This window comes from Channa argus, chromosome 7 (genome assembly GCF_033026475.1).
Source record: "Channa argus isolate prfri chromosome 7, Channa argus male v1.0, whole genome shotgun sequence".
In the NCBI taxonomy this organism is placed as follows: domain Eukaryota; kingdom Metazoa; phylum Chordata; class Actinopteri; order Anabantiformes; family Channidae; genus Channa; species Channa argus.
Genome location: NC_090203.1, coordinates 14,124,216 through 14,137,284, shown reverse-complemented (window position 1 = coordinate 14,137,284; position 13,069 = coordinate 14,124,216). Strand labels below are relative to the sequence as shown.

Here is a 13,069-nt window from a genome sequence, read left to right as displayed (position 1 = left end):
ACACTACACAGCTGCCACGAAGGCAGACTCACAGCAGCACTACTGAGCCTCAGGAAAACAATGCAGTCTCCAAGTTTGAGTGTGCATGTGTGTGTACTGATGCATGTGTGCAAGCTACATGAAGCTCTTGCGTGTGTGCATGCATGTGTACATTTAAAACCAAAAGGGATAATTCATGAGGACTGCTGCTTGTTTTGGACAATGCACATGAAATTCTGACAAAAACACAACACACAGTGCAAGTGACTGGATCTTGTTAGCTGCTGTTTTAATAAAGTCTTTATTTAGAGGGCAGCAAGTGCTAGAATAGAGAATTATTACCTGAAAAATCTGCTTTAGGGAAAAGAGGGCTCTTCGTAGCTCCCGTCCAGTAGAGTTGTACAGTTTTTCTGTACGGAGAGAGAAAAGGAGAATGTGAAAAAATGTACTAAAAGTTACACGTGGTACTGTATCTTCCTACAATGCTGTCATACACAAACAGAATACAACAAATGAGATATTCCAGACGATTGTAACTGTTCTTGAAAAATAAAGTACATGCAAGTCTTGTGCAGTGTATTACTTCCATCACTACATAAATTAAAAATGTGTTCATCAGAATCACTTTCATGTGTCACCAGCAGGAAGGATCCCAAGTAGCTACATATTAAAATATTCCTAGGAAAAGAATATTAAAAGCACAAGAACTGTAAGAACAACTTGGATCACATCTGTGCAAAGTTAGTGAACAGAGGATGTTTCCTGCTGACAAAGTCATATCCTTGTCTTACCATAATACAAAGTCATGGTAGAAACTTTAGCCAATAGCCACCACAATGGACAGAAACAATCCATCCCTTAATCAGCTTTGGAAAATCCACAGGGTACTAAAAGAGGGATGTGGTGGATGACAGATGTTTGTGATGGAGGCGTGCATTTCCTGCAACTGCTTCGAGTCGTTCAATTTGTGTGCTGTGTGCAGAGTCTGCCAGGGAGTGGCAGTGTTGAGCACAGTCCTTACTAGCTCACTCATCACTTCTGCCTGAACTCTCTGACTCAGCAAAACCTGCATATCATGCTGCAGATACAGCAACATGCAGTGTACCCCAGGCCAATGCAGTTCAATCCCCATCATCTTACTACCCACTGCTTTTTATTTTTGTGCAAAATGGCATTTTTGTCTGTATTTAACAGATATTTGCTTCAAGGCAGGGTGTCTGCAAATAACTGACAGGACACTGGCATGCTCACAATAAGGTCATCTCTCTCTCTCTCTCTCCCTCTCTTTCCCCAGTAGACAAAGACTTGAATAGCACTTTCCAAAGTGGCTCGAATCTGTTGCAGCACTGCAGCTGTTTCAGTCTTGACTGGGTGGTCAGGAGGAGGATTTATCACTATTCATGCATGAGTGTCTTTGAGTTAATACTACAGTCAAATGCTCAACTGAGAGAAACAAAAAAGCAAACATATTGTTATGTACATAATGCCTTCTAACAACTCTTACACACACATAACTCCATTGTTCCCAATGTCTTTATAAACAGTTGCTATCAATTCACTCCAGCAGTGTGAGAAAACACACTAATGAGTGCACACACTTGGGATTCAGGGCAACAGGCTTCTATTCATTATTGTTGCTGGCCTCCTTGGCTGTAGAGTAAATCTCTTCATCTGACAAACTGACAGACAGAGAAACAGGCTGTGTGCTGCCAGGTCTGCGGGCACACACTGGCTACTTCAAGACACCAGACCAGACATAGTGAGGACTCGTGGTCTGATGTCTTTGGGTGCCTATCCACTGTCACCCATTTTAACAGCAGACACAAAACCTTACAAACACTGACAGGCCCATTTAGACAACTGTCATGCTTATATAAACTTCACAATATTCCATTGGTAGTTGGATCACAAGGCTAGTTATTTAAAATTTTCAACAATTCATATCTCAATGGCCATTCAACTGATCGTGATGATGTTACTTGAGTATAACCTTGTTTTAAATTTACATTCCTGGTTCCAAACTTGCTGCCACATTCCAGAACATGTCATCACAGGGTAAGGTTGTCCACAGTAACTCTACACACTTCATATTATTGGTATAATCCACTCTACTACAGACAGACAACACAATGGAGAAGCATCTGTAATGCAGACAGTTTGGGGCTGGGCCATATGGGCTTGGCTCTCATTTGATGAGGCTGACTACTGCAATCAAACACCTCACAATCTAGTTCCAACGGAGTTCCTTATCTTTGGATGATGTCTTCTTTTATAATGAATGACTCCGATGACATTTGGTATAGGTGGAGCAGAGCTTTAAATATTTTGTGCAGCCAGCAACTTACATGCCTGATGAGTAATTGAGTAATTTTACTTTATTTTATTTGTTTTAACAGAACAGTCTCTACAACATCCACAAGTAATACATTTCTACAAGTATTACAAGGGGAAGCTGTGTGACAGTGCTGATTTATATCTTTATAAACAACAGGATGGAGCTGTGACTGGTCCTTTTGAGTTTGGTCCCCCAAATTGTGGATCTTCCAGTCTGAGTCAGTCTTGTAATCATTGTGGTAAAGCACTTTTAACCCTACTGATAAGTGATTTAAATAACAATAATATTTGCTGCCACAGACCAAGTAAGGATTTGGACACCAAGTAACCAAAGCTTTTAACTACTGCAACATGCACTACAGGTCAAGGTATGGTCAATTCAACTGTTCTGCAGTTCAACAAGATGACTCAACAGGGATCTCTAAACAGACAAGCCCTGTGATCAATAGAGCGGAAAGACAAATGTAGATGACACTGGGTTACTCATCACAACTTCATTATACAGTATGAAGAAAATTTGATTTGTGGTTCTACTTCGCCCCAAGCGTTGAATCAGTGCTCTTTTTCTTTCTCGGAGTCTAACCTGGCCTTCAGCACAGACACTGAGCGTAATCAGCCAACTGACAAATTACACCCAAGCAGTGATGAGTCAGTCCAGACCACAGCACAGCACTACAATGATGCTTCAGCACCTGGGCTGCCATTGGGTTTCAATAAATGTCAGGAACATGTTAGTGTGTGTCAAACATAAAAAAAGTGGTAAAGCAATTGTTCCACACAGAGTTTCACTGCTATTTGCAACAAGGGCTTGTGCTCTACGATTTATCCCTGTAGTTTGGACGGCAGTAAAACTGTCAGAAAGTTATTCCTGCCCAATACTAAATGAAGTCCATCTGCAGGAACAGACAGTTCCTTCCCTGTCCCTGTCCAAACACCAATGCACCTCCCAAAGGCCCATCTCTAATGGGAAATCGCTCAGTGGAGATTAGTTCCACAGCATTTGGCAAACACATGCACCCAAAAGTATGGACCTTCTGTATTTCCATATTTAGGAAAAAGAGCCTAAGCACTCCTTTATTCAGAGAAGGTATTTGTGAACCCCAACTCTCAAACTCATGTTCAGCTCAAACCCTAAAACTACCTGAAACTTCAAACTCAACTGCTCTCTACATTTGTCACAGGTTTGTTATTGGTCCAAAGCAAACCTCAACCAGAAGAAGAAAAGGAGATATGATGGAAATACAAATTCAAACAAATTGCTGAAGCCAAGTAGGTTTTCACAGTCTGATCTTAAGATTAAGTATGCATACCTTTTTAACTCAACAGAGCCATCTAATAATGTTGCAAATTACTCTTCATACCACAAAATCAGACAATCTTTAAGTTAAAAGAATGTCTAAGTGTAAATAAGGACAAGCAGCACACTTTTCTCGTCATCTTCACATTCACCTTAGGCTTTTACAAAGAAGTACATGACAGTGGAATGACTCAGGTGTGAAAGTTGCTTTGATACCTCAAACTGATGTACCATGAAAAACAGCTGTTTTCTCCTCCTAAACTGCAATACACAGCCACGTTATCTCAGCTGGAACAGCTACGGGCATGTAATGGTCTCATAATTATAACAATCATAAAAATGGAATTTCTATAATCACCAGTAATGCGCTCAAATACCATGAATGGTGGTGTTACTGCTAAAAAAACATTTCAGAAGCAAAATCTGTCTTGCACTGCTTTAGACACCTACTGATTCCCTGTGTCAGCGCTAACACATTCCAGTAATGCTGTCTTGTATGAGTCATGGGTCACTTTTTATTTATCTTGACATGCCTAACTCAAAATAAAGCCAGTCCCAAACACTCACTGCTGGACAGCTCGCAAATAACCAAAACTTTTTTAGCAGTAAAGCCATTGACTTTCTCATTATTTTCCTCTGTTTATATGCCTTTATCTGCAGAAGGGGCCATAAAATGAGGATGACAACCACTGCTCATGCTTCGCGCAGCAGGCAGAACACATAAACCACATGCGATGCACAGCCAGGAAACCCACAAAGACCCCACTGGGCAGGACGACCTTGAACAGTCTACTATAAATTAAACTGTTTGTTTTCAGGAGTTGAGCTGTAAGACAAGAAGTTGAGGAGGATCCCTCACACTGTATTGAGGTTTACATTCAAAACATTATTACAATGCACATCAAATCCAAATCAAATCCATGGGCTTCAAAGGGGAATGCAGATATGCAAAGACTGAGAAAACTACAGTATGTTTAAGCCCACAGAACAATTTCTATTAGGGCTTGTAAAATTTAAATAAGCTGCAGGAGTGCCAGAAAAGTCACAGTTTGCAAGCTGTACAAGCAACGGCAGAGGACATGAGTGGGGAAAGCATAAACCGACTGCTTATATATGCACATGGGTAATTCCTGGTAAAGCTGACCAGCTAATAAGCTACAATCTACAGTAATCACATGGCACAGGATGCAGTCTCGCAAGAATAAAGGTCCGTTTGTGATGCACAGTTTTGGTCTGGTCAAAGCTTGACCTTACGAGCGGCTGGTGCCCTGCCCATGTCTGCATTTAGCCCTGTCCCAGAGAGCCCGGAGCCTGTTCCACTGGTCAATTAAGGCCACAAACTCTGTGAGAGGTGACAGCGGTCAGGCTCATATGTGCCAGCATCGCCACATCACTGACTGCCATGTCTGATCCAGGGACCCATCTTTTCATTTTTGTCCCCTGGAATTTTGAGAAAGCCTTGAGTTTAGAGTGTGTGTAATGACCCTGTGCAGTCACGATAAACACAGCAGTACAAAAACATCAACAGTGCTTCATCCTCATTTTTCATTTTCTCCTTTCTCACTCTGTAAGGGAAACCTCCGGTTCTAACATTTATGAAGAGAAAACACAAGTAATTAATGTGAAAGACCTCCCAACATGTGCATTGGCTTGTAACATGCTACTTTGTGAACTGGGCTTGCTTCTGCTCTTTTTATCCCATAGTCCTTGAATCAAAAACATAAGGTAAATGATGGGTCAATAAAAGCAGATTTTAGCACTCAGGTGGAAATCATTAAGGAGGAATGCAGGTAAGAATGAGATCACTTTCAACATGTTTGGGTTTGGAGCGCAACTGAACAGTGGATCAAGTCAATTATATGGAAAATGTAGGCATATGTGTGAGTGTACATGAACATGCACCCAGCACGTGCACACATGCATAATTATGTACACAATCACAAAAGCAGTTTACAAAGTGCAGAGAGGAATAAAGGCATTAATTAATTTGTTCCTGTTGCCTGGAGTTTATTCGAATGCTTTGGAAGTTGTGATGGAAGACATATGGAGATGATGGTTTAGATTAGAGGAAACTGAGTTAGGCCACACAGACTGAAGAAGCCTCTGTCATTGGGTGCAGGCCTCACAGGAAGGCCTGACTGGACCCACAGGGAGTCAAAGTCTGTAAGCAGACACACAGCTAAGGCATGGGGCATGAACAAATTCACCAAAATAACTAATAAATCTGGACTTAATCTGGTTGTGAGAAAGGAGCACACACAGAGTGGAAGACTGTATGTCTGGACTGTGTTACTTCAGTTATGTTAGTGACGATGTTAGGAAAATGCAAATAAACCACACAAATGTATTTTGATTTGATTTCACTTTTGCACCTGGACTTTCTCTACTGACATCTCACAGGATGAAATCAGGCCTGTGACACCCTATGCTGGCAGATGTATTTGATACCAAGGCATACCACAGCTATGTCCCAAAAACACAAAAGATCTTGTGCAAAGAGCTCAACGCCATTCAATGTCTCTCTAGGACTCTCTCTACAACTATTGTTGTGTTTATTGTTTATGTAAAACTTTCACTGAAAATTTATCTCTTTGTCAGTTACAATTATTACATTGGAAGAAATCTGTCTTTTAGCTTTTTGCAGTTCAGGAGCTGGGTGCAAACTGTTTAGCCTCATAGACCCTTTCGTTATTTAGACAGATTGACAATGTTCTCCAAAAGTGGTTAAAAGGTATCACAGGCTTCTTATCTCATGGCAAGTCTCTTCAATAAAAAGTACATTAACCAGCCAACATAATACTATCTGATGCTGTCAGAAACAGTCAGAGAAAGTGAGGCTGGAATCTGCAGAATTCCAGAGAGGAGAGGGACATGACAGCAAGGCCAATGTGAGAACAGACAAATCTTTCATTAGTGCCTGTCGGTCTATTGAGTCATTCCTTAGCTACCAGGTGGGGTGACCCCCACTACACCCTACACCAGTAAATACCCCCCTTTCTTCATTCTGCTTTTATGTAGTCCACAGCCTTCCTTTCACCTCCTCAGCAGGGCTTCCCCACACTTGGCATAAGTGACACAGATACGTAGTGGAGCGAAGAAGGGAGAGTTAAGGCGTACACTCACTCAGCAGACCAGACAAAGGCCCGACAGATATAAACAAGGGGATTAACAATTAAGGTGGTGGGGGTGGTAACAAAAACAGCTGTAACACAGTTAAAGTCAGTGTGTACTATGATATGCTTGTTAAATTATGCTAACTGTTGACAGAGGTCAAGCTGGTCATTGGTATTATTTCTGTGACTCTGTAGGTGACTGCTCATCTGAAAATCTCTGTATATAAAACCCTGGCTCTAAGTTGGATGGAGGTTGGGTCACAGCCTGTTCCACATGTGTTGCTTGGCAGCTGCTGCAGCCAAACAGCTTTTCTTACTGCAGTAAAAACCAGCCATGTGGATACAGATGCAGAACCAGATGCATAAACAGTAAGATTTAAAATCTCAGTCCATACTATACTATATTCCCCTACTATACCACGAATGCACACATTCTGCTATTAATTTTTTTAGTTTGGTATTTTTATTTTTTTATCCATAAAAAACAAGTCCAAAGCTTTTCTAAATTTGGACTTTATGACCCTTAAAATAAAAAATGTTGTTGTTTCATGTCCGACAATTGAATACGAATGTAAAAAAATTCGATTTCTTCCTGAAATATAGTACGTTCTTTACCGATGACCACAGCGACTCTCTCCCAACCTTATTCACTCCCTTCTGCCTCTCTCACTGCTTTTGGCTGTCTCTCTGCTTTTAACTTTCTCTGCACCCTTCTATTCTTAACAACCCGACACATGGGGAAATGCACCAGTGCAAAATCTGTTCAATAAACACAGATGGGCTGAGACCACTTCTATTCCAGACTCTGCTTTAGGAATATGAGGCAGACTAATGTGGATGCACATACAGCTGTGAAAGTACACGGTCTTTCATACTGGCCACCCTGTGACAGTAACTAACAGCAAAGTGATGGAAAAAGCTCTCATCTCACACAGTCTTACTGTTAAAACAACGGTTTTCTGCATTAATGGGACTCATTACACACCATCCCTCCAACTTATTTGTTGTACAGTTTCTAAAAGGGTAAATGTGTTTCCTCATGTCTTCTCAGTAAAGAAGGACAGGACCTTTGGAACCTGTTTTTCAGTGGCCTGGGTAAGGACACTGTCTTGTAAACCTGACATTCAGTCTAATAAGAACAGTCCTCTGTCATCAGTGTTACTCCCAACCCATAATGACCCCGGGTAATTACTTCCACCAGTCAGGGTCAGATGTTTGAAACACATTTGACAGGACAAGAGAGGAATTTGAGCTATAGAATTTGCAAAGCACGATGTCCAGTGAAAACGACACTGTCTCTAAGTTTGAAGATTTTGAATTTTTCAAATAAATTGAATGAATGTGTTCCTTTACATCATGACAAGCTTATCCTACCATCAGAAATCCCACTGAGGGTTGTTCTTGTGAGCCGATGAAAACTGACCTTTTGTACATACATGGTTTTCACAAGGAAGCAGTTGAAAGCCATGTCTGAAAGGACGGGAGATAACATGTTGCACTAGATGTAATAAACACATCTTAAAAATGAAACCAGCAGTATTTTCTGGATTTGTAAGCAACTAACTGAAGCCTGGAATAGAGAGAACACCTATTAGAGCAGGGATCCACAAATTTCAGGATTAAAGTATGTATGAAGAAAATTCAGTGGATTATACAAGTATAGACAATCATTAGAGCCAAAAATGACAGAAACAATAGAAGTCTAAGTTTTATTTCTATTATATAATATGCAAGACCTCCAAACTCTACTAATTTCTTGGCTGTTAGAAGTTTTTGCCATTATCTTTGATTCAGATCCAACATCAGGCTGGCACAGATACTAGCTACAGTACAATCATTATACAAGTTAGTGCATGAGTTTTTGTTTTTTTATATAATGCGTTTCAATTTTGGATCTGGCCTTCAAAGGCTTCATACTAAAACGGCTTCTAATAAATTCATGGAAGACGAACAATGAGGCACGAGCTTTATCAAAATGGGGACCAGTTTTAAAAGATGTGGGAAGACATATAAAAACGCTGCAGTATGCTTTTCTGTAGTGATCTGTGATCAAAAATATTGGTTACCAATTACATCCCGGCCCTTGTGAGCGCCCTGTCATGTCCGAATGTCACACCTTTGCACTGACTTTTCTATGCAAAGTGTAATTTGAGAAGCAGTGTCCACATTGTTAAGAGAGACACTCCAAATGGACAAAGATATAAAAATTGCTGGCACACACAGTAGTACAGTACTGAGGCACCACTTAACTACAAAAGCGATCCAACAGTCATCTACTCGGATTATACAACCAGTGTCACCAGAGTAAAAGCAGCCTTCATGGAAGCCTGCCTATCCTACAATATCTGTTAAGTATCTTAACCCATATGTACTGTTCTAGGTCTACAGCTTGCCTGGTAATAACGACACAATAGTTCAACTGTGTCTTCCCTCAAAAGGGATGTTCAGAACATGGACCTAATTTCTTACATCAGTCATTTGATAAGCATAAACGTAATTTGTAATGTAATTTGAAGTAATTTGTAATTTGTAAAGTAATTTGAACAAATACAAAATTTGTTTGCACTCCCAAGGAAGAAAGAACAACCCCTATTATAGAAGTAAAAAAAGATGAGTAAAATAATTCAACACCAAGTCTATGAATCTGAACAGAGAGTTAATATTGCGATACATTTAGAGCCCACAGTACATGGCAAAGTGGAACTTAAATAGCTCAGACAAATGTTGGAATATGTGGACCACATAAGCCCTGGCAATCACACCCATTTCTCTGGTGGTGCAAAGGTACTGTAGAAAGCTATAGTAAGGATGTATTTGATGCTCTCAAACAGGTCTTTCATCATGATATCCCATTGGATCCAAGAATAGCTCTCCCTGGGGGAATCCCAGAATTACTTGAAGGTAACGCTAGAATCGTTTATATTTTTTTTTCCTCTCGGCTTATCCTGTGAGTTCAGGGTCCCCACAGCGGATCATTGTCCGCATGTTGATTTGGCACAGTTTTAGTTAGAACCGGATGTCCTTCCTGGCGCAGCCCTGTCACCCTGTCACCAATTTCTACTGGGCTTGTACCAGCATTGCACAGCTGGGGATGAAAATGGGCTGTTAGGGGTTTCAGTGTCTTGCCAAGAGACCCTTCGAGATATACCCGGGACCAGGAATCGAACCACTAACCCTGCGGCCCATGGACGACTGCCTTTACCAACTGAGCTACGGCTAGAATCTTTTTTATACAAATGGATGCCACAGAGTGGATCACGATCACATTGCTAAAACCTGACCCTCCATCATATAACCTTTGCATCCAAAAAAGTGTGGGAACAGTTCGCAATGGCGCGATAACCTATGCATTACAACGGCAAAAACTAGAGTCTCAGGATGACCACATGATTGCAATAAAAGATATCCACCCTTTATATTCACCCGTTATCCTACATCACCCCTTGATGGGCTTGCTGTTTTTTTCCCTATTGATCAAAAATTGTCTGACTTATGTCAGCGCTGCCAGATAAGGAATATTGCCATACAAAATGCTAGAAGTACCAACTGTTTAGCTGTTTTTTTAACTCTAAAATATGAGGCTCTAACTCTGTGTCAAATTCCAGACCATGTAGCTAGTTTTCTTTTGTTGTAAGAAAGAAAATTGGAATGATATCTCACATATTCAAGTGCATCGGCCTCCCTGTTACCTTGTTGGGGAGGGTCAACTGTCATTACTTTCCAGTGTCACTGGGCCTCTTATTTGGATTGCTGTGAATAAACACGTTGATACAGTACCTTGTACCCTACTGTACCACACTGGGCCTGTCTCTGAGTGGGAAGGTATCTGCAGCTCAAATCCATCAAAGACACGCATGCACACACAGCAGACATTAATCTACATTACAATGACAGGAGATACTTAATGACTCCACAAGTTCGAGATAAAATACAATAATATCGCTTTCTAAGTTAGAAGTGCTTTCTCATGTTACCCAGTGACTATCAACATGAGATGGTCCTATATAATGCCATAGGACCCTTGTCTGCATTTTTCAGCAAAGCACTGGGCCTCTTCCTCATCATTCATCTGTCACAGGAGAGGGTATCTACTGAATGTTGTGAAGGATGCTAAAGTCTTTTTATATGGGTATTCTTTAATGACCTAATTTTTCCATGACCTGCAGTTTAAGGTTAAGTTTACAGTAAAGTGGATAAAAACTGTTTGGAGTAAATGTATGTAAAAGTATTTTAAAGTAAAAGTTTCTGAAATTAACTAACAAAAAAACAACAACTATCTGCTATGGCAGTTATACACCTGTACTAGCTGAATGTACATCATTATTATGATAGGTTTAGGGTTAATTTTGCCTGTTTTTACATTGAAGTAGCATGTATAAACAGTTATAATAAAATAATGAAAATGTTGCATCCCCCTCAAGGCATTAACTTTCATTAATTTCTAATGAGGAAACATTTGTACTAGTAAAGTGTTCATTAAATATTATGTTAATAAATTTGTTTTTAAGTTTTACTCTTCTTGTCATTTCAAATTAAGGGGATGCAAAATTTTGCACCAGCAAACTTATTATATGAAATAAAGTCTCAGTCTCAGTGCTTTATGTATTAGTTTCCGAGTTTGACAACCTAATCAGTGTCTTCCCAGAATGACTAACTTTAAAAATATGCATTCTTGGAAATTTAGACAGACCCCATACAAAACAAAAGGGAAAATTACTGCGTCAATGAAAAGTGAGATGGGAGGTCTGTTTTAAACACAACTGCTGCCCACTTTGAAGAGAGACATACCTAGCTTTCAGCAAACATGCCCTAGCAATATAAATTCACACGAAGAAATTTTTGAAAACCACCATTAGGAGCCAGTCATGCATCCCGGTAGCATGACACTGTCAAGGTGAAGAGGAATTGGCTGGCACACCTCAAGCAACCTCCATTTTAGATAGGATAAAAAGGCGTTCTGGCTTGCTGCACTTCAGAGGATCAGCTGTCTTTTGGCAAGAAAGAATGTAAAGTGTTCTCTTACTTTTTTTGGCCAGGGACAGCTATCACAAAGCGTGCAATGGAAAAAGGGGAGATATAGCAAAGATTATGATGCAGTACTATAAAAATGTCAATAAACAATGTCAACAAAAATACCTTGAAGTACTGAAATGATATCTGTGGTATGAGGATGACAAGAGCTGTGCACAGCCCAGCACTCACATATTTAGGGAGGAAGCACATGCTGCGGGATAAGACAGTCTCCATACTATTTATTTTGTAAGAAAAGGGATGAGATGAATTTGTCACACCTCTTGTTACTTCAGTAAGTGGGAGAGTGAATTAAAGCCTAATTCCAGATTAAATTAATCTAAATTAGTCTAGTAAGTGTCAGAACTGGACACTGTCAAACAGGGCAAGAGACAGGACAAATGGTTTATCTTAGACACTAATGGCACATTAGACCATATTTCAACAATGATGGTGATTATTGTTGATATACATTACTGATACTCTTTGATAAACTGTACACTGTATAATGTCCAAATATGCCAAGTCTCCAAATCCTGGTAAAAAACCTTGACCACTGCTTGTAAAAGTATGTGTGTGTTTCCATGTGAACAATGGGTGTTCAGATTCTTGTTTTTAAAAAGGAAAAGTACTGATATGCAGTATATGACTATGAATTAAACAACTTCCAATAAATGCAATCAAAGAGAACAAAGTGAATGAATAGCTATGCAAAAATGGTAAAATATATATTATTCTGGCTTTTAAAGCATCTGTAACCTGGCGGTACACAAGGGATGTATTAACAATCCTGACCCTTAGAGGTCTCTCTCTGGCATTTCTATTTTCAGGCACTGCTGTGCATGAGTTAACAGGTTTAACTATCTGAACAATACAGGAGGCCAGTATAATAAAACCAGAGAGAGAGAGTGAGAGATGGGGGGGGCAGCATACCCCCTGCTGCTTTCAGCACAGCAGGGGGTATGCTTTACGCATGGTTGCAGCCACTGCATCTATTGAAGAAAAAAAAAGCTCCAGCGTAATTTTGGTCAATGAGATAAACATTGTTAGTTATTAAAATTAGTTATCTCAGTGTTTTGTTTAGTATGGCAACCTTTCTCTTACAAAAAATAGAGCCCAAAATATCAAACACGTAAATATTGGTAAATACAAAATTAAAACAAGTTAATACCTGATTTGTAGAGAGCATTTTAAAATTGTAGTAATGTCAATGCATTTTACTTTTGGAAAATTATTGTTTTATATATTTACATTGATGATAAAGGTTACAGTCACAACATGTTTCTTCCAAATAGGTGTAAGCAGTCGTTGTACATTTTCAGTAGGTATGATTATT

The 13,069-nt window shown here is 39.8% G+C and overlaps 1 protein-coding gene across 6 annotated transcripts in view; it reads right to left on the bottom strand.

Moving 5' to 3' along the window:
* The window catches only part of fhod3b (formin homology 2 domain containing 3b), a 77,742-nt gene that overhangs the window by 31,457 nt on the left and 33,216 nt on the right, over positions 1–13,069 (bottom strand). For all 6 annotated transcript variants that reach the window (XM_067509651.1, XM_067509652.1, XM_067509653.1 and 3 more), the window contains exon 4: positions 322–389. In XM_067509651.1, coding sequence (XP_067365752.1) covers positions 322–389 — 68 coding nt within the window. The remainder of the gene's footprint in view (positions 1–321; positions 390–13,069) is intronic.